Source organism: Gambusia affinis, linkage group LG06, assembly GCF_019740435.1.
Source record: "Gambusia affinis linkage group LG06, SWU_Gaff_1.0, whole genome shotgun sequence".
Taxonomy (NCBI): Eukaryota; Metazoa; Chordata; class Actinopteri; order Cyprinodontiformes; family Poeciliidae; genus Gambusia; species Gambusia affinis.
The window spans coordinates 623,764-645,915 of NC_057873.1; the positions used below are offsets into that span (position 1 = coordinate 623,764).

The window sequence follows — 22,152 nt, forward strand, 5'->3', positions numbered from 1 at the left end:
CTCACCCCCCTCCCCTCTTTTTTTTTTGCTATGAACCTGAAACGTTTCCCTCCATTTCTCCTGTAAATTTAACCCCGTCCTCTCCTTCACGCCTCCCTCAAAGCATGGGGGGAGGGGGGATTAAGGCGAGTATGGGGGGGGGGATTCTTGATGGTTGCTAGGGGCAACCATACGCCAGGACGTCTGGTACGCGTGCGCGAGCGTTGAGGGACCTGCCATCGTCCCGCCAATTTCGAGTCACACAATTGGCTGAGAAAGAAAGAGAGAGCACGACGCGCGCGCACGTGAGCGCGCAGGAGAGAGAGCAGATCAGAGAGGGGGGAGAGGAAGGGGGAGAGGGGGCGGTGGGAGGATTTAGCGCCAGCAGCGTCTTTTTGCGTCCAACACAACAAGCTCATTACCGAGCTGTGCGCGCCTGGAGACGGATTTACGCACCGAGCAGAAGGAGGTTGGTTCGCTTTTCTTCATCTATTCATCCATCCATCATCCATTTATTCATCCATCCATCCCTTCATCCGTCCATCTATCCATCCATCCGCTCATCCATCCTGTCTGCGGCTCTTTGTTTGCGGCTCTGTGAGCGGCGCGCTGCAGGTTGACGCGGGTAATCAGCCGCTAACGGTGCGGCGGACCCGCTGCGGCGGTTCGGGGTCTCTGTCGGGTCGGATCCCACAGGTTCTGCAGGTTCCGGTCCAGCGGTTCGGCGCGCGGCTGCTCCATGATGTGGAGCAACAGAGTCACGTGCATGCGCTCATCGGGAATATTTGGGAATATTCTTCTGGAATATTTCTCCAGAAACGCACCCAGCGGAAAACCTGCCCCGCTGACGAGCCCGCGCGCGCGCACGGCCCGTCTGGAGAATGGAAGCAGAACCCCACGGCGCGTGGAGATGTTTACGTGCGTGAACAGACACAATAACAACAATAATCAGGAATGAACCGGGACGCGCGGCGCGCGTGCAAGAAACACGCACATGGCGGGATCCATCCCGGTCTGCCGGAAAGGAGGTCAGCCTGGAGCAGCGCGGGCTGCTGGGACCCGAACCGAACCGAGCCCGAACCGAGCCCTCCATCCGGGAATGGCGGGAATCAGGACCAGATGAAGGTTTTATTTTCTTCAGTTTTTGTGTTTCCGGGTGAAAACATGTCGCCATATTAGGAGGTTCTTCACCCCAAGATGGAGGTGGTGGTGGAGGGGGGGGGTCATTAGCAATGCAGATTAGCTTCTGCTGAAGCACCTGCTGTGTGGCGCATGCGCTGTGGCTCCCCCCCTTGCTGGCATGGGGGGCGCCCCCCCCCCCCCCCCCCCCACACACACACACACACTCCACTGTGACGTAAACAAACAAACAGATAAATAAATAAATAAACAAAGGACGGGAGGACCAATCACAGTCTTCCTGCTCCAGATTTCGCTGTGAACTTTGACCTTTGAGTCCAGATGACCCAAAAGATGAAACTCGAAGTTTCATCTGAGAAAAACAACAACAATCTTCAGAGGGAAACCAGAAAACACCTGAGGCAGCCGGTCTCTGCTGGGGCCCCTGGGGGCCCCGCGCTGCCAGTCGGCCCCCAGGGGCCTCAGCAGGACATCTTCTAGCAGCGTTGATGCAGGAGGTGGCATGATGTGGGCCCCTACACATGGCGGGGGTCTGGTTAGTAGAGCTGAAGCCTGTGGGGTCCCTCAGGGCCCCGCTGCCGCTCCGCACTTAGATTACAGATTATGACATCACTTCCAGGCAGATTAAATGTTTCTTTGTCACGGCGGGATCACAGCCGGGTCAGAACTCGCTGTTTTTTCAGATCGGATGCAGAAACTCTGTATTGTTGCTTTCTGACACAGTTGCACTCGATTCTCATTTCTCTGGGATTTCTCCCATTGAGCTGGATTTCTCTGGATGGGTTTCAACCGGCCAATCACAGAGCAGAAGCAGGAGATGTGAACGACGCCTTGTGGTTGTAGCTTAGCGTCAGAGGAAGAGAACGGAGCCGTTCAGTCCGTGTTGGCCACGCCTCCAAGGAGGAGCAGGAGGAACGATCACAACATTTTCCTCCAGGCAGAGAAGTCGGGGTTGTTTAACTTCCTGTTAGCTTGGTAGCCTCTCCACGGCTAAACATTAGCAATTGGTTGTCTCCAACCTCAGCAGAGGCCACGCCCCCAGTTCGCAGCGGAGCATCAAGCCGGCGCCGGTTTCAGCTCCAGACGGTCTGCAGCAGGAAACAGGTTCAGGTTGGAACCATCCAGACTCCTCAGGTCAAGGGTCAAAGGTCAAGGTCTAATTGTTAATGTAGTTTTTTGTTTTATTGTGGCTGTTAGAAAAATAAACTTGCAGAGCTCTGGTTCTGCTCTGCCTTCTCCGACCCAAATGGGAGGCCATACTGAGCCAAACTGGGCCTACTGGTGAACCAGAGAAGAGAGAAGCTCCCAGTGCATTCTGGGACATGCAGTTGTAGCTCTGTGTGCCCATCTGATCTCTGACAGCCTAACCGGCCTGCTGTGGATTATTTCTCCTGAACATTTGACACGAAGCTCCAGATCTAATTTCCAGCCGGTTGCAGGACGTCGCTGTCCCAGTTTGTCCACTTTATGATTCTGGTTCTGGTTCTGGTTCTAATTGGCCCGGTTAATGAGCCGAAGCAGACAAGAATAAATGATGTGAGGAATGAGGACAGGAAGGACGGGGGAGGATGAAGACGGAGACGGGAAAACGATCAGAGAGATGAGGAGGAGGATGGAGAGACCAATAATTGGAAAATATGGAAAACTCGTGGAAAGGACGAAATGTGGAGCACAAGGGCCGGATTGTTGCTGTTTTCTCATCACATGTGGATCATGAGGGTCTCCTTAAATTTGCAGGTTTATTGCTGTGAGCAGGAATGTGAACTTCCAGAGGTCAGGCGTGTTTTCCTGATGCGATCAGATACACAGCAGCCTACAATAATCCTCAGATTACCATTTTACATAATCTGATCATATTTTTATCACATCAGTCAGAGCGCTGGACTGAACACAGATCGATGAGTGTGATGCTCATCAGGATGGATTCAAACCGGCAACCCAGAGAACAGCTAATTTCACACATTTGTTGCTGCAGCATCATTTCTGATCTCACCTGACAGACGCTCTGAATGTGTCAGCACCCCTTAACGCTGCTGCCCCCAAGTAAAGGGCAGCTGGTTCCGCTTCTTTAGTCTCCTAATCAGAAAGTGGATTCCATGGTGGTGGCAGCATCATGATGATCCCTTCAATGGGATCTGATCTGAGCGCGCTCAGAGAGGCAGAAAACATTTCAGTCACAAACAGTGACTGTTCAGGTGACCCCGCCTGTCCAGGTGACCCCCACCTGTTCAGGTGACCCCCGCCTGTTCAGGTGACCCCCGCCTGTTCAGGTGACCCCCACCTGTTCAGGTGACCCCGCCTGTCCAGGTGACCCCGCCTGTCCAGGTGACCCCCACCTGTTCAGGTGACCCCCACCTGTTCAGGTGACCCCGCCTGTCCAGGTGACCCCGCCTCTGGCCCGGGGTCAGCCGAACAGGTACCAGCTGCGCTCCCGACCCAAACGGCGGGAAAACGACCTCATCCTGACTTCACTCTAGTGATCAACTCAACAAGCTCGTTGTGAGTAACACATTTTAGTTTTCTGCTCTTTCTAGAGTGACACTCAGTGCTGATGCTAGCTCGTTAGCTCAGTTAGCAAGCCGGCTGCTAACATGCTAATCTAGGAACCAGTAACCAACCAGTTAAGGACTGGTTCTGACCCGACCGGTTCTGTTAAAAACTGACAGGATCTTGGTTTCTGGATCTTGCTGTTCATTGGGGTTTTTCAAAGTTTTAGCCGTTACTTAGCAACCAGGAGTTAATTTACACTCAACGTTTTTATATTACTTCCTTTGAGAATTGATGATCTAAATTGATTTCTATTCACAGTCTGATGTGGACAAACAAAAACTCCAAAACTAATTCTTGTTAGTTTAGATCTAACTGCTAGCTCAAATCCTAAAATATAAAGTCTTCAGAAAATACATAATTCAGTTAGATCATTCTTTTCTGTTTTTCTGATTATTTTTCTTGAGCAAACAGAAATGTTTAACTTCCATGAGAAACGATCCCATGAGCTTCAGAGGCAAAACGGAAACAAAATGAACTGGGAGCTTTTAGCCTGTTGTCATATCAAATATTATACATTTATTTCATTTAATCACTTTTTAAACTAAAAACAACCTTTTAAAAAAGATGTCAGTGAACTCTTTAGTCTTCCATAGAAACCTCTCCAGGTTTTTAGCTAAAGAAATGAGCAAAAGAAAAAAATTCAACTAGTTATTATGAAAATTATTCCCAATATCAAAAATACAGGAAAAAAGATTCAAACAATTAACTTGATTTGTCTAAAAGCGGAGTGAGATTTCTTTATGAGTGATCCGAGGCGTTGCTGTTAAATTCATCTGAAATGTTTCAGATTTCCTTGGTTTCCTCACGTCTTTGATTCGGACGTTTATCCAACCGGTTCTGATTGCTGCTGTCAGTCAACAGTTGCTCTGTTCACTGAAGTTTTCTCAGGGAAATAAGACAGCAGATTAATTGAGAGTTCACCTCTGTTGGTTGGGATCCTCGTGACTGTCAACCGGCCTCTGCAGCCGGACAGATTTCTGAGCCAAACCTCTGCAGAACGACTTAAGAGATAACATCAAATCAGCGTTAAGCTGCGGCCATGCGACGCTGCGCCAGCTTCCCAAATCAGCCGTTCCTCCTCGCCGCGAACGCAGGGAAACCGGGTCAGGCTGCGGGACAGAGAGCCGAGCACATGATGGCAGATAAAGGCCTGACTGTGTGAGAGTGAGGAGGAGGAGGGCAGCGTGATGAAGGGGCCTCTGTTGGAGTCCGGACTCTGATAATGACGCCACTATGGAGGAAAACACTGTTCCTTTAAACTGGGCCTGATGGGAACACTGGAGCGACGCTAATTGGTAAAAACAGAAGGAAAGCAGGTGAGGGTCAAAGTTCACAGGCAGAAGCAGAAAGTCTGACAGGAAACTCTGTGCTGAATATTCAGAGCGTAATCTGGCCTAATCCAATCCCAACGTTTTCACCATCATCTGGAAGAAGCAGTAAATTAGAGATTAATTTAATTTAAACTGAATAAAAACATTCAGTAAACGGGAACTAATCCATCTGATGGAAATCATTTCCTTTACTTCTTAAATTAATTTCTTCACTTTTCATAATTAAACATTTTATGATTCAATAGAAAAAAACAGCTGAAAATCTTATTGATCCTGATTTTCTCCTAAATGACAAATTTTAGCCCAAAGCTCAAAATGCTGTGAAACAATGAGTTTAAATCGTTTTCATGATAATTTGATGATTTTTCAGCTGAAAATCGAGCTTTTAAATCAGAACCTTACAGAAATGTTGATTAATGTCGGAGCTTGTTTTCTACAGATACTTTTAATCTGAGATTTATCCAAAACATCTAATAATGTAAAGAGCATGAGAAGATCACATCCGGCTAGCGGCTAACGGCTAAAGAAATATTTAGTGGTTTGATCTAAATGATGGAGGTGAATTCCGGGGTCAGAGGTCGCCCTTTACAGCTTCGGACCAGCAGAACCAGACGAGACGCGTGGCGCTGACCGCAGAGATCGGACCGGATCGTTTTAACAAACAGTTTCCATGACAACGGCCTGCAGGAACTCATTTCATCTAGGAAGTAGATCGGGTCAGAACCTTCAGTTCTGATGAAATATGAACTATTTGATGAGATGATTTCAACTTTGAGTTCTGTTTTATACAATTACAGCTCCAGAAATAATCACTTTATTAATATTCATAGAAAGTTGAGTGGAAGGATAAATTGTAGCTACAGCTGAACTAGCAATGGAGATAACTGCAGCCAATGTTTCCTGCAAAAGGAGCCCAGAGCAGGAAGTGATGTCAGAGACGACCATCCTGTCTAAAACCTTTATGGATCTGGAATCATATCCTGATGTTTTTAGTCTCTGAGCCAGAACCATCAGAACCACAAGATTTATAGTTTCTCTTCCTGAAATTAGAGATAAAAATATAGAATCTTTTTTACCAAAATCATTTTTTGTAGCTGAATTTTAACTTTAGAGTTTAATTAAAAAAGTTTTAACTTTAACTTTAGTTAAAGTTTTATTCTCTAAAAATTCAGCCTGATTTGGTGCAAACCTCCGATTTCATCCCCAGACAGAAACTCCTCATCTGTTTAACTTCAGCTGCAGGGTGTGTGTGTGTGTGTGTGCGTGCGTATGTGTGTGTGTGTGTGTGTGTGTGTGTGTGGGAACAGGAGTTCGTTGTGTTAATTCCTCCTCCAGTGGGATGGCAGCAGTTAGACCACAGCAGCTTGTTGTTCTCTAGTTCTTATGGACGCTGAGGCAGCAGAGAACATAGAAATATAAGCGTAGATGTGCAGCAGCAGCGCTAGCAGGCGGTATATGCGGCCTCCTGGACTGGATCCAGCTGGAGCGGACTGCTCTGCTGCTGCAGATTAAAGCTCTCTAATACCTTCACACTAAAAGGCCTGCGGGTTCTCAGAGGTCAATCTGCAGCATCAGGTTTAATCCGCAGCAACAACAGCAACAAACTGTTTATCTGCATGGAGCGAGACGACACTCATCACAGAGACACAACAAATCACCACCAATCACCGTCTACCCTCAACCAGTTAAACCAGTTAAACCAGTTCCTGATCTAAACCATGTTCTCATCATGTTAGTCATGATAGTTATAAATGTCACAGTTTCAACCTAAACATTTAGTTAATCTGAGTATCTCTAAGCTAAATATTTAGTTAGCTAGCTAACTAGTTCAGTTACTAGTTAACCAGTCAGTTGTGACTAGAGTTGCTCTGAGATCGTTGCTGCTACTGATCAACTTGGAGCAGGACGGCTCCGAAGCTCCGCCATGTTGTAAACCTGAGCGAGTGAAGTGGAGCTAATGGACCATTAGCTCCCGCCATGTTGGTTTGATTCTCTTCCACTCTTCCCAGTTCTGACTGGTGTGTTTACACTGGGATCAGTGTCATGATGTTCACAGAGTTCTGCTGCATCTTGTTACTTTTCTATGACTGCACCGTTTCTCTTGTTCACGTGATCCTGTGACTGTCTGGACTGCTGCTCCATGTCGCCCTCTAGTGGTCAGAAAGTTATCCGTCAGAATGAGGGCAAGATGTTTCTCCTCAAACTGGTTCTGAGCTGCATAAAACCAGTAAGAAACCAGTTCTACCAGAGGTTTAGGGTCATTATGTACGGTGGCTGACAGGTTCAAACAGTGAACAAAATGCAAGAAAAAAATGCTGCAACTACAGGAAGCAATGGAGGAAATGTCACAAACAGAAATATAAAACTCACCTCCAGACCACCAGGGGGAGCTCTAAACATGCTGCTCATTTCAAATACTGTAAAAGTTATGAAGCTTAACGCGCCTTTTCTTCCTCCAACTCTCTTCAGCCTGGTCCCGGATGATTTGCGGTTGACTCCCCCTAGTGGTCTGGAGGATGTGTGAAAGATTTTGTGCTGTTTTTCTATTTGCACCATTTTGTTTCTATTCTCTTTCATTGCAGCATTTTCAGTCATTTTTTGCAGTGTATTTTGCAGTTTGCCTCAGTTTTCACAGCTGTTAGCTGTAACATGCTCACAGTGAAAAACTGCTGGACTGGATCAGAACCGCTGGTTCTGCTCTCCTGTGGGCTGTGCAGAGAACTGGACCTTGGTACCGGTTTAGTCCTGCAGGAGGCGCTGCAGCTCTGGCTGGATCTGGTTCCAACCTGTTAGCAGAAGCTGTGATGTGACCTTGGTGATCAGTTCTGGGTTAATAATTATAAAATCATCAGAGTTCAAATAAAATAAAATATAAAACAGTTTATAAAGACCGGAGGAAGAGAGGGAGAGGAAGAGGAGATGGAGGGAATAAACAGCTGATCGACAGAGAGATGGAAGGAAGAGACATTTGTGAAGAGAAAAGAGAGGAAGAGGAGGAAACCAGACAGACGACAGGAAAACAGACGATTCGCAATCACCCCATGTCTGCACCACCCCTCCTCCTCCTCTTCATCATCCTCCTCCTCTTCATCGCCCCTCCTTCCATTTTGTCCTCCATCTGATGGAGCTCCAACACCTCAGGGCTTCAGCATCACATCTGAGGCTGCAGCAGCCAATCACCGTCTGCCAAGACGCACAAAACCCAACGGGGGGGAAATATGGAGCAAATCTATGACATCATAGTCTGAGTTATGACGTCATCTCTGGGCTGATTATTTTGTCATATTAATAAATAAAATAATCCACGGAACTGCAGCAGCAGCTGAGTCGAGGAGCTACAAAGTTTTAGCCTTCGCTTGAGAAGGAAATGGATGGAAACACATTTCCTGTCTGTGACCCCGCCTCTTGCCCTTTGACCCCTGGAGAGATGTGCCAGCCCGCTGGCGGCCCCAACAGGGACAAACATGTTGGATGATGGATGGAGACACTAAATAAATGGGTGGACCCTCCCATCCACTGCAGGATCTGCGCCTTACCAGAGGCACCAATCAGCTGATCCGTTTCCCCAGACCGTCCCGTGACGCTCCGAACCGCGTCGGAAAGCAGGAAGCAGTTGACAGGACGATAGCAGCACATTCCTGAAATCATCTTCATTCTTCTGTGATGTTCGCTCCCTGCTAGCTAGCAATCTTTACTTCCTGTTTGTCCTAGCGCTAACCCTTCCCCCGACCCGACAAACATCCCTGGGGGATTCGCTCCAAACCATTAGACAGAAACAAAGCTAACAGTCTCAACACACAGGAGGCGACTTCACACTCTCTGTTCCTCTATGGATCCATGAGCGGCTAGCCGTCCTCCAGCAACATTCAAACACGTAGACGTGCGCTAGCAACGCAACACTGAACAGTTGTTCAACTATGTTGCTGTAGTGTCCTGTGCGTTGTGTTGCTCCGAGTGACGGAAAACTTTCACCTTTCCTAACATGCCTGGCCTCCTGTGCGTTTTTGGTTTTATGACACTTTAAAGGTTTGCTCAAAACTAGCATGCTAGCTGGACGGAAACGTGTCCGATCAACAGTTGTTGATCCATCCCGCCTCACTGGAGCTACGCAGCTGCAGGAAGACAACGGCCGTTTGTCTGCTTGAAGAATCTCCTTTGCTGAGTCATGATTCAGCCTCCACTCTGAAAATGCTGCATTTACAACCCAAACAACGACGAATCGGAGGCATTTCAGTTCTTCTATTTTTATTATTTCCTTTATTTAAGCAGGTAAACCTCGTTGAGATCTGGATCTCATTTTCCAGAAGGACTTGGGCAGAAAGTCTGAAATACAGAAAAACCTGGTTAAAAAATAAAACTAACTAATACATATGCACAAGTGCACAACAATAGAAAACATTTTAAAAACAGTGACAGTTTAACAGAGTCTCTTTGCCTGTTTTTAAGAGAAAATCCACTGAAATCAGTTCTGATACCTTCAGCTGATTCCAGGCTGAAGCAGCCACAACACTGAACCCTTTTCCGTTCAAACACGAGGAGCATGCAAAAAAAAATATGATTTGAGCGTAAAGAATGGGAATTAACTGATGTATGTAAAAAGTGTTTCAGTGTTTCTGTCTCAGTCAGCCTGTGAAACAGCAAACAGAGCCGCTCAGCCACTCTGGGATTATCTGGAGCATGTGATGGATGTGTTTACAGCCCCGCCGCTCGTCTCCACCTGAGAGCCTCCCTGCTGCAGGCGGCTTCCCTTCCTCACCTCCGTCAGACAGACGGCGCTCGCCCAGCGCGTGACTCATCAGGCTGATTCATTCATTCAGGCGCTGCTACTACCACACTGCTCACGGAGAGCAGAGGAGCATCTTCTGCTCGAAGGAAACAGGCCGACTGCAGACAGGAAGGTCTGAGGCACTCAGGGAAGAGTTCACTTTGCCATCAAGCCGGGAGGAAAAGGTTCAATTCCCGCCAGAAGTCCTGCACCGACCTCTGCAGGATGTGTCAGAAAGAACCGGGACAGTTCAGTCGACAAACACCAACAGACAGAGACTTTCTAGACACTTCAGGTCCCAGATGGGGCCCAGAACCGACTGCAGGATGTCTGATACTCACTTCATCAGTCTTTCATTTGCCAATAATTCCCAGTAACTGTTTGATAGATTGTCCTCAGCTGCTGTCCGGTGGTTCAGCATTTCCCGTTCTGCTCCTGAATGTCCTAGATGTGCTTTGATTTTAACTGATGGTTGATCAACAGGCTGTCGTTGAGCTGCAGTCGGATGAACCCGGTGTGTTAAATCAGGGAACCGTTTCAACCTGCAGGTTTCCTTCAGGACTAGGACTGGGAAACACTGCGGTCCTCTAGCTGGTAGAAATATGAGGACGGACTCTGTGGACCGGCGGTTCCTGCTGAGATCAGGAGTATCTGTAATTGATTCATGGGTTGATTCATCTACTGGCTTATTTCCACAGAGAGTACATGTGTTTTAAGATCCCAATTCACTGTTGATGGATCAAATCAGCCGGTTTCCTCATGATTGGCTGTTTGGCGACCAGCAGGTCGTCATTTTGGGCAACGGTTCTGGGTCATAACGGATCAACCAGCAGCAGGTTTAATAAAGATCCGACAGTCGATCCTGTTTTAGCCATGAAACCTGCTGCAGGTCCGCCGGGTCTTCCTGGGTTTAGTCGGGTCTTCCTGGGTTTAGTCAGGAAGACCCGGCAAAACCGGGTCTTCCCGGTCTGGTCTAAAACCAGGGTTTTAGACCCTAAACCCTAAACCCTGGGTTTTGGGTTTAGACCCCGACTAAACCCGGGGTCTTCCTGGGTTTTGCTGGGTCTTCCTGGGTTTAGTCGGGTCTTCCTGGGTTTAGCCGGGTCTTCCTGGGTTTTGCTGGGTCTTCCTGGGTTTAGTCGGGTCTTCCTGGGTTTAGTCGGGTCTTCCTGGGTTTAGCCGGGTCTTCCTGGGTTTTGCTGGGTCTTCCTGGGTTTAGTCGGGTCTTCCTGGGTTTTGCTGGGTCTTCCTGGGTTTAGTCGGGTCTTCCTGGGTTTAGTCGGGTCTTCCTGGGTTTAGCCGGGTCTTCCTGGGTTTTGCTGGGTCTTCCTGGGTTTAGTCGGGTCTTCCTGGGTTTTGCTGGGTCTTCCTGGGTTTTGCTGGGTCTTCCTGGGTTTAGTCGGGTCTTCCTGGGTTTAGTCGGGTCTTCCTGGGTTTAGCCGGGTCTTCCTGGGTTTAGTCGGGTCTTCCTGGGTTTAGTCGGGTCTTCCTGGGTTTAGCCGGGTCTTCCTGGGTTTTGCTGGGTCTTCCTGGGTTTAGTCGGGTCTTCCTGGGTTTAGCCGGGTCTTCCTGGGTTTTGCTGGGTCTTCCTGGGTTTAGTCGGGTCTTCCTGGGTTTAGTCGGGTCTTCCTGGGTTTAGCCGTGGAGAAAAGATTCCTTCAGTTCCTGACTTTCTGAGAGGAAAGGAGGACGGAGTCGGCGTGTTCACACACCAAGCTTTAACTTCTCCAAGTGTGGCTTCTTCTGGAAACATCGTAGCCGCGTTGCATTCCCCGTGGAGATCCTCCCTTCATTCCTCATTCACAGCACAGCCTGGTGGAGACTAACTGAGTGGCCATGGTTTGGATCCAGACTATTAACCATCTGTCCCTCTCTCTCCTCACTCTTCTCTTCTCCACAGGAGTTTGGAGGACTAGTAGGATGCTGAGAGCGTTTCCTCCTCGCCACTGCGCTCCATGACCTGAGAGCGCTGCCGCAGTGGGAGGAACCCAGCACCAGAAAGTCACAGAGGAAGAGGAAGGAAGAAGGTCAAGGAAGGAAGTTCAGCTCTGATTACTGTTTTCCCTTTCTGAGATGGCGGCGACTGAGGTCAGCGCGGCACCAGTGGTCCAGGAAGATGGGAAAACCCCAGAAAGCAAGCCAGCCGAGGTGGAGCAGCCGGTCAAACCCGCAAACGCAGAGACTGTCGGCAGCGAAGTGGTGGAGAACGACGGCTCGGCGGTCAACAGCGAGGCGGCGGAAAACCAAGAGACTGTGAACAATGACACAGCCGAGGAGGCCGGCGGGGAGGAGGAAGGAGCAGCAACAGGTGGGGAGGCGGCTCCTCCTCAGAGCTCAGAAAGCGCCTCTTCCACCGAGACCAAGACCTCCTTCCTAGACTCCTTCCTCAACAAGAGCGGCCTGGGGAAAGTGATGGCGGGCAGGAAGAAGAAGGAACACGCCGCAGCCACAGGGGGAGCTGAGGAAGCCGCCGTCGAAGGAGGTGAGAAGGACGGAGAAAAGGCAGGAGAGGAAGGAGCGGAGGCCGAAGGAGGAGCCGAGGGACAGGCGGCAATGGACAAGCCTGCAGAGAACGGAGAGAAGGAGGAGGAGAAGAAGAGCAAAACTGCAGAGACCAAATCCACCGTCCGCGATCTGATCCGGAAGCCCGTGGCGAGGATCTTCTCCCATCGCAGCACCGAGAAGAAGGACGGTGGTGCAGCGGAGCTCGAGAAGCAGGTTAAGGTCCGGTCCCGGTCCCTGGACCGCCTGGAGGATCCAGAAGCGCTCAACGTCACGGCGGACGCCCCGGTGGAGGAGGGCGGAGCGGCGGCAGGAGCAGAGGGGGAGCAGAAAGCTTCGTCCTCAACTACCAAGCACATGAAGCGCTGGCACTCCTTCAAGAAGCTCATGGCTCAGAAGACACACAAAAAAAGTGGCGGCGGCGAAGACGGGAAGGAGGAGGGAGCAGAGGGAGAAGCAGGAGGCGGAGACTCCTCCACCCTGGACTCCAAGGAGTCCGGTCACAAGCGCTGGAAGCTGAAACGCTCCTGGACCTTCCAGGGTCTGAAGAGGGACTCGTCTGTGGTGGGCATCAGCGCCAAGGCCAAGGGCTCGGACAAAGAGTCTGCTGACAAAACGGAGGAGGGCGCAGGGGGAGGAGAAGAAGAAGAGGAGGGGAAGGCTGAGGCAGCAGCCGAGGAAGAGAAGACGGAGGAGGAGAAGGCCGAGGGAAGCGAGGAGGAGAAGGCGGCGGGAGCCGGGACGGTGACGCAACACGCCAACGAAATCTGGACCTCCTTCAAGAAGCGTGTCATCCCCAAGAGCAAACGGGCCAACACAGAGTGCGCCCCTGCTGGTGAGGAGGACGCCACTGCAGCCTCTGGTGAGAAAACAGGATCTTAAAATCCAACCGCTACGCCAGCTAGCAGCGGCGCTTCGTACACAGGAGACGTTAGTCAAACTAAACAGCAGCTCAGTTTGACTGTCAGGCACGGTGGTGGAGGAGTGATGGTTGGGGTTGTTTACCTGGCAGTCATGGAGTGGACTCACTGGTTTCCACAGCCAGCTGGGTCAAGGGGTGCACTTAGTTTTCAGTCAATGTTTTTGTTTCGGTTTCTTTCTGAGATTTGACTGATGCTGTTTAGTGAAACCCTGGAGCTGACAGAGTTTCAAACATCAGGTTGGGTTTGGGAGTCTGAGGTGAAATTCTCCCCTCGGGTTGTTCCCGTTGGAAAGGCGCTTTAAAGACGTGGGAGCTGGTCTGAGCGGCGCTGCAGGCCCGACGGGTTTGAAACAGCAGGACTCCAGGTGGCGTCCCAGTGGGACGCCGCTGCAGCTCTGGGCTCAGGCTGACTCTGAGTCCACGCCGTTCCACGGAGGTCAAGGGTTAACCCTAACCCTCGCAGGCAGCTGATGTAGTTCACTGTGTGAAATTCAGATTTTACAGACGCTCCAGTCAAAATGAGCTTTTGGCTGCAGAAAGGAAGGAGTGACAGAAAAAAGGAAGTTGGTCGGATGTTCCTCTGTAGGCTGTAACATCCAATCAACTCTCCGTAAACCAATCAGCTTAAAATCTGTTAATCCTCAAAACCACGACAGAAACAGCCAACCTCCAGCACCGGGCAGCAGCCTGGAAGAACGGGTCGGCCTCGGTACCAGCAGCCGCGGTTCCGCCCGACCGCCAGGCAAACGTTCAAATGTCACAAAAACGGATGAAAGGAAAAAGGCAAGTTGGTCGACTTCCCTCTGCTGATTAGGAGCCAATCAGCCGGCTGAACAGAGCGTGATGTCATCAGATGTTGACATTATGCATGGCTGGAATAAACAGGAAGTAGAAGCTGCTAACAGGAAGTAGAAGTTGCTAGCTAGCATGAGCCAGGGAGAGTCCTCCCCTCCCTGCCGTAGGTTTGGACTTTGAGATTTTTCAGAGTGTGGTGCCTCTGGTAAGGCACGGACCCAGCAGTGGAGGGGAAAGTTTGCTGCGTCAGAACTTTTCCTGCAAATGTGTTTCCGTCTTTAGCACTTTAGCTCTTTTTCAGAACAGCCAAAAATTGCCTGAAGTGACTCAGGAAGCCATTTTAAATTATGCCATTTCTATCAACACGGTTAATTAATCGTCTGGACCGGCTGAAGGGCGGTTCTGAAGCTGGAGCGGTTCCCTGCTTTGGATTACACTTCAGCTTTCAGGAATAAAAATGTTCCCAATGTTTGATGCAGCAATGGGTCGACTCCCTGACCAGTTCAGTTCTGTTTCTACAGCTTAGATTGAGTCTCTGAACTCCTGAGACTCCAAAGGCAAAACACTTCCAGGGGAGGAGTCGCCACTTTAACAGGTAACAGGGCAGCTATGCTGCAGGTTCTCTAAACATCCTGCAGCCCTGATCTCTACAAGCTGCAGCTGTTTTCACATTCGGCCATTTTCCTGTCAGCTCTATAATCATTAAATCAACACTGAAAGTTAAAACTATTCATGAATTATTTCAAAGCTTTCTGGATTCTCCGGGCAAAACCTTCATGGGTAAGAAGCAGCGGTGAGCACACTTCCATTAATCCGCTAATAGGTGAGCTAACTTTTTCTTTGGCGCTGTAGCAATTTTGCTAACTTGGAAATCATCTAGTACATTTACCTTCCCCTAAATTAAAGGTTCTGCTTTCTTTTCTGCTGCCTAAGATTTTAATACTTAAACTAGTGGTGGGAAAACTTTTGCTAATCTGTAAATGCGCTAATAGCAGAGCTATTTTTTAGCCTTTTTGCTAGCTTTGAAAACATTCTGCATACTTAGCTACGCATAAAATACATTTTCTGGAGAAATCCTGAAAGCGCTAATTTACTTGGCTGTTTTATAAACTCTCAGTTGAATAACGTTTGACATCCATGTTGAATGTTAACAAGCAGTTCAGTTTCCTCTCCTGATACAGTGCAGCAAATATCTTTTATTTTCTACCCAGAATGCATTGCTGTAGAAACGTAAACTGTTTAAATATGCTAATGTTAGCATGCTTTCTGACCAAAGCCCTACTATGGTAGAATTTAGTGCTTTAGCATTAACAGAGCTAGTGTTTATCAGCAGTGCGTTAGGGTTAGCACAGCTAGCTGCTGAGAAGCTTGCTCTACAGAAAGGGTCATTCAACATAATCCAGACAAAGAGAACTGCAGTCTTCTTTGGTTCAGGTTTCCATCCAGTCGGTTATTAAAACGCTCGTTACTTCTGGAGTAACGCTAACCAGTTAGCTAACGTTCCTCCATTTCCTGCGCAGGTGAGGAAGCAGCTGCAGAGGAAGGCAAAGACTCCAAATCAGCCAAGGCCAAGCGTTCCCACTTTGGCCGTGCCGTTTCCCTGAAGAACTTCATCATGCGGAAGGGCAAGTCCAGCAGCGTGGACCAAGGCGAAGGCGCCAAGGAGGAGGAGGAGGAGCAGGAGGCCGCTGAAGGAGGAGTCACCGCAGAGGAGGGCGGCGCTGACGGCGAGGCCGCCGCAGCGACCCAGGAGAGCAACGACAAAGAGGCAGAGGAGAAGACTGTGGAGAGTGGTGGCGAGGCGGCGGAGGAGCCAGAGAAGAAGCTGGTGGAAGCGGCGGAAACCAACGGTGAGACGGGCTGCTCCAACGGCGTGGCCGAGGAGAACGCCACCGAGAACCACCAGGAGGAGGAGGAGCAGACGAAGGACAGCAGCCCTATGAAGAAGAGCAAGGAGGGCGTGAAGGACGACGCCAACGCCAAGATCATCAACGCCACAGCGGCTGTGAACAGCGGTGAGTTCGAGCGGATCGGCTGGGACTCTGACGAGCCTCAGAGCGGCTGCGAAGGAGGAGGAGCTAACAGCAAGCGGCAGCAAGACAGCAGCAGGAAGCAAGGCAGCCATGTTGAATCCAAGCTAGCACTAACCGAGAGTAGGGAGGAAGAGAAGGAGGAGGGGGGAGAGGCAGAGTCTCCCCAAAACGGAGGCTGTGACCTGGGAGGCAGGGGGGAGGAAGAGGAGGAGGAGATGAGGAAGAGGGACCTCCGAGAAGCAGCCGTGGCTATCGTTCAAACTGTGATGTCAGCAGCTACCGTCCAATTAGAGAGGGAGCTGAGCATCGACAACGGCTTCAATGGCCATTATAAAGTTAGATACTGACGACACGAACACGCTCCTTATATTCACACTTTACTGCACATAATCACAGTCACATCAAAACACTTTAGCACAAGCATGAACTCACGGCTTATAGGTTTCCATGGTAACAGGGAAAGAGGTTTACACCCGATCTACAACTTTAAGGCCAGTTTTGGACCCGGTTCTGATCGGTTCTGATCATCTTTTTAAAGCAGCAGCAGTGAATGGAAGCAGCTGAAAGTCAGTTTATCTTCACTACAGACTTTAAAAAACGTGATTTTTAGATTTCCACCACGTTTCTAAGAACATCTGGTTTGGTGCTTCATCAGAACCAGAACAACCAACAACAAAGAGTCATGAGTCCATGAGTCACTCTGTAGATAACATAAAGCTGCACATGTTCAGGTCCAGAACAAACAGCGGCCATTTTATCTCACTGAGCCTCGAGTCTAGAGAGGAAAAAAAAAACAATCATTTGTGTTATTTAGCCGTTCATCTGAGAAAAACATGGCACTTCATTTTAGCTAGCTAACTAAATATTTACTATGCTAAGCAAATATTTGGCTCAAACCTAAACATTTATTTAGAAAGCCAAATATTTAGCTCAATGTTAAATATTTATGTCAGAGCTAGCCTAATGTTTAGCTAGCTCTGAATTAGCTCATCCTTTAAGCTGCAATGTTGTTCAGGAAAAGAGGGAAAACAGATAAAGTTGTGATTTGAAGCAATTTGAAAGCTGGAGTTTAATTAAAGGTTTCAGAAAACCCAGCTTTTATTTTGATAGTCCAAGTGAATCTGCATATTACCTGAATATTTATGTGTAAGCTCAATAAAGAGCTTGAGTCTAACATTTAGTTTGGAACTGTGGCATTTATAAATGAATAACATGATGAAAATATGACTTTGAAAAATGAACCAATTATTTTTATTATGACAGGATGAATAACCCTCTCATTATGGCTGATAGTTTTTGACAGAGTACCTTCACAAACAGCAAGGAGATTCCAACTTTAACTCCACTACAATTAGCTGCAAGCTTTTACTGCAGCAGTTTTGTGTTTGAAAACGTGTGCTAACGCTAACGTGAACCTTACGTTCATTTATTTTCATGTGCCGTTTGAAGTTTATTTCCAGGATTTCAATTCAGTATTTAATTATTATAGTAATATATTACGTTGCTTGTCAGGTTGCTTATTTACCTTGCTGAGAAGCGTTCCAGTGAGTTCAGCTGATTGTGGCTGGATGGGCTGCTGCCACAGGGCGACACCTTCACCGGGGGCGACCAGAATTTTAAACAGGCCTGATTGCTGATGGGAAGTTGGTCATGAAGTTTTACCACCATTGTGCTACACAATGGATGACACATGATTACTCTGACATTCGGCCCAGTCAAAGAAATTGTTGCATAGAAATGAGCCACAAAATGCGCTGAGCATGTTGGGATGAAAGCGGTCGCTGTCCGGCAGCGCCCGCTTTCATCCCAACATGCTCAGCTGGCGCCGCAGCAACGCTCCCCGGAGGCTCTTAGTGACGTGTTGCTAAAGGGGTTTTGCCGTTTCTGTGACTTTGTTCTGTCCCAACCTGCAGATGTTGCAACGTTTCATAATTTATTTTCTCTATTTGTACACCAAACATGAGAGAATCTACAGCATTCAGATACAAGTTATTATTTTAAATAAATTAAAAGAGGATTTTTACCCTCCAGGTCGGAGATCGAAGAGCAGAACTAGCTTCCCTTCGTTGCACTGACAACAGTCTGAAGGAACGATTATCATTCCTGAGAGACACAAACCCTCCACTCCAGACTCAAGTACCGAGTTAATTTGGGCCAATGCTGAGTTAGTTGGCTGTTTGTAAAGCCCCTTGAAGCTGAATTAAAGTGAATAGAGTTAGAAAAACAAAAGATTACACAGTTTTTTATATTGTTGTCTGCATACTGGCTGCTGTTCCAGGCAAAGCTGTAATCCGGAAATAGTCCAGATAGTTGTACGTTATTTGTTTGGTTTTCTTCCTAAGTCGTCTTCCATGACAAACTTTACCTCAGAAAAACGTTTTGATTCATTGAAATCATTAGCAGTACAACTGCAGACTGTTTTTATAGTTGATCTTCCTCATAGAGCTTCCAGGTGCCAGTATCTGTTAGCCGTAAATAGCTAACTAGCTGTGACCATCAAGCAGTCATTAGCGGTCAAAATTAAGGCTTTATTCACAATCTTCCATCAGTTAATGGCTGATCTGATATTAACAAAGGCTTCCTAAACATCTTGTGGCAGTTGAATTAACTGTGTAGCTGTTAACTTTACCAAGCTAAATAGTTTGAGTTCTGGTACTGCACATTTTAATGAAGGAAAGAAAACTTTAGTCACATCAACAGAGAAGAAAAATCAAAATTAGCCTTTACAAAGTCTTTTAAAACCTTCCAGGCCTCGTACTCAGCAAGAAGAGGTTAGCTTTAACTAGCTAACTAGTCCTAACTGATGTAGTTAGCTTTGCGTCTGCAGTGAAGGAAACCAGTTTTCCAGTTGACATCAAAAGAGTCGATCGGTGTGACATTAAAGAGCTTTTTAGCTAAACCTCCTTCACCGAGTTTCATCACCTAAACTTAGTTATTAGTGGTTGGATTGGAAAAGCTAACCAGCTCATAGAGTTAGCTCAGTGTTTCTGTTGAAAGAAGAAAGCTTCTCAATGGGACATCAAGATTGATAAGTGCATCAATTAATAGCTAATGGCTATTAGCTAGCTAATAGCTCACATGGTTAGTTTTTAGTGAACTCATCAGTGAATTATTGAACAGAGTTCAGACTTCTGTCATCTGTCAGGTTTATTTTTGTGTCCGGATGTAAACGTGGTCAGATTGTTTCTCTGAAGTGACTGACAGGAGATTCAGACGCTGCTCTTCCTGCTGAATGTGATGAAAATCCTCCATGTGACAGCAGTGCTGGTTTTTCTTTCTGTTTCCTTTAACACTAAAAAACTAACAACCCTAGTGACCAACATCTGTACTAAACCACTAAACTCACATCTAATCTTTTTTGTATGACTGCTTTTATTATTATTATTCTATTTTTAATACATTTTTTTCAATCTCTTTTGTTATCATTTGCCAGACAAAAAGGCGGGAAACGTGTGAGGCCAAACAAAGAGGATTAAAACTGCCCGGGATTCGCTGAGCAAGGAGCTCTGAGCCCAGCCCCCAACTCTTCCTCCTCCTCCTCCCTCCACCCTCCTCTTCCTCCCGAATAATCGGAGTAATCACGTAAACAGATCACCACGGTGAGAGACAGTCGGAGCGAATGAGAGGGATGCAATTCATGTAGATGAGAAGTTAAAATACTTCCTCAGAAAGCAATAATTCACCCCACCTCCATCCGTCCATCTCCCTCCGCCCGGGTCGTGCAGACTAAACGTGCATCCTGTTTTTTTTACTTTTTCTTTGCTTGTCTGTGAGATTTTATATTGTCTACCAGAGAAAAGAAAATGCAGAAATGTAAAAAAAGCCTCCTTTAGCTCCCCCCACCTCAATCACTGCCGACGTCTGATTGGTGGATTTAAATGTGAAGGAAACAAAAAACAAAAGACGAAAAAAGACTCTTAGTTTTATATTGATGACCATTTTTGTTCATAGTCCCCTCCCTCAGCCCCAGTCTTCCCATTGCTCCCAGTAGACGAGGACTGCCCCCACCACTGCACCGTCTTCAGCTCTGTGTGTTTAATGTTTTAGACTGTTATATTGTGTACCTGGAATAAAAAGAAAAGCAAAACAGCTTCGATGACTAAAGTCAAAATGTTTCTTTTTCTTGTTTTCCTGTTTGGTTTTTGATTCTTTGTTTTTTAAAACACCATCTTCTCACTGTTGCATCTGACAATATGCTGTAATTCATAAAACAATAAAAAGCAACAATAATAATAACGATGATGATGTTTTGTTGGTCCGAGTTTTCACATGTCTGCTAGCAACTTGTCAAGAAAAAGATAGAAAAATAAAGACTAAAATCTAACAACTAAACTGCAAGTCACTGGGTGTGTTTCTGTTTGGGGGCGGGGCCTGTTCTGATTGGTCGGCCGTTAATCTGCGTATCGATAATCCCGTTACGTAATGGGAGAGTGAGGCGAGATTCCTTTGTACTGAAGATCTGTGAGTATTATGGGATGCCAGACGCTTCACACCTTTTATCTGCTGCCGTTTCCTTTATGTAATAAAAACAATAGATATGAATTAGTTTGGTCCTTTTATAGAAATGAAAAATGATCTTCAGTCCTCTAAAGGATTTGAGCTGAAAAGGTTCAGCAGATTTATTTTAGACAAACATGAGGAACAATCCTTTAATCCGGCGCTGCTCACCAAAACATGATGCCTGATTATAATATGATCAACAATCTGCCTGCTGGATTACGATGGATTTACAGCAGCTCGGAAATTCATCTGCAACTTCCCTCAAGTGTTACTGACACTGCTGCAAAGACATTCCTAATTAATTCATCTTTAAAAATATTCATTCATAATTCTACCAAATTCACCGACAGTGAAAAACACCTTTATGATTTCCTGCAGCATGTGACTGAAGAGCGTTTTAAATTAATATTTTACTTTTCTAACTCAAACCTCTGAACCAAATAACCAGAATAACTGGACGACTTTGAAGAGAAGCAACGGATGCAAGTCCAGGTGTTCAAAAGGTGGTTAGAGGGCCACAAATTTTAAAAGTGATCTAACTGTTGTTTTTATTTCTAAGAACTGAGTAGAAGAAGTTTCATCCAGATGATCTTTATTTTAAATATTTAAAAGTTTTTAGAAGGTAAAGAGAGGATGAAGTCACTATAAAACTACGGAGAAGTTGGACCAACGACTTGCTCATGTTTAATTTGCAGCTAAAACAAAAATATATTCTCTTATCAAATCAGAATTTGACCCAATTCAGGCGCCGAGGCGTCCGCCGTGTTTTTGTATTAAAAGATGTTAAGGTGACAGAAAATGTAAAAATATTACTGAGTAATTACTAGTCTTAAAAAAGATAATCAAAAATACAATTAAAATGAATATCAATTATTTTCACTTCTGTTTAATCCAAAGTAAGTCAGCGGCTCCATGAGGCCCCCAGGGCTTCAGGGGCCACAAATATTTTAACACAGATAATAAATATAACATTTATTTATTGAGATGATCAAAGCTGCTGAATTTGATTTAATAATTTCAACATAAATTAAAAGATTTTCAATTGTTTAACATTTAAATTTAGGATTTTATGGAGCTGGCAAGTTTACTTTGTAAAAGTTCAAACAGCAATATTCATAGTCAGATTGTTTTGTTACCATAGCAACAATCTGATGCTGTGACTTTAATCTGTGAGTTTGAACTGTGATTGGAGTTTGCTCCAGCTGTGATTGGTCCCAAATGCAAACTATAAACTCATCTTTTAGAAACAAATTTGCCCCGTCAGTGAAACACTCAGAGCAAGAGACTCTTTCAATCCGGATGAAATAAAAAGTAAATTTTTTTTATTATAAATCTTTCTAAAGATAAAGACAAGCATGGCGGCCGCCAGGCGGCTGATACACCGGAGGAAACCCTGAAACTCATTTATCATTTTATTTTTTAGTCAGTATTCCAACACTTCCTAAAGCATTAGTGACTTGGTCAACATTATATAATGTAAGTGCGCATGAATCAGATCGAATAAGCCAAGTTTTATGAACTTTTTAAAAATCAAACAAATTAAAATTATTCATCAATTATACAATAAACAAATTATAATAAAACGGATTTCAGACCAATAATGAAACAGAGACCCGGTTGCTCACCTGCTCACAG

At 46.6% G+C, this 22,152-nt stretch overlaps 1 protein-coding gene across 1 annotated transcript; it reads left to right on the top strand.

Annotated features, from left to right (window-relative positions):
* The first annotated feature begins 291 nt into the window (after positions 1 to 291).
* si:ch211-137a8.4 (neurofilament medium polypeptide) lies at positions 292 to 20,349 on the top strand. Its single transcript, XM_044119758.1, has 4 exons — positions 292 to 448; positions 11,666 to 13,129; positions 15,505 to 15,999; positions 19,451 to 20,349. Exons 2-4 carry the CDS (start codon positions 11,839 to 11,841, stop codon positions 19,471 to 19,473), a joined length of 1,809 nt encoding a protein of 602 aa, XP_043975693.1. The 5' UTR covers positions 292 to 448; positions 11,666 to 11,838; the 3' UTR covers positions 19,474 to 20,349.
* The last annotated feature ends 1,803 nt before the right edge of the window (positions 20,350 to 22,152 follow it).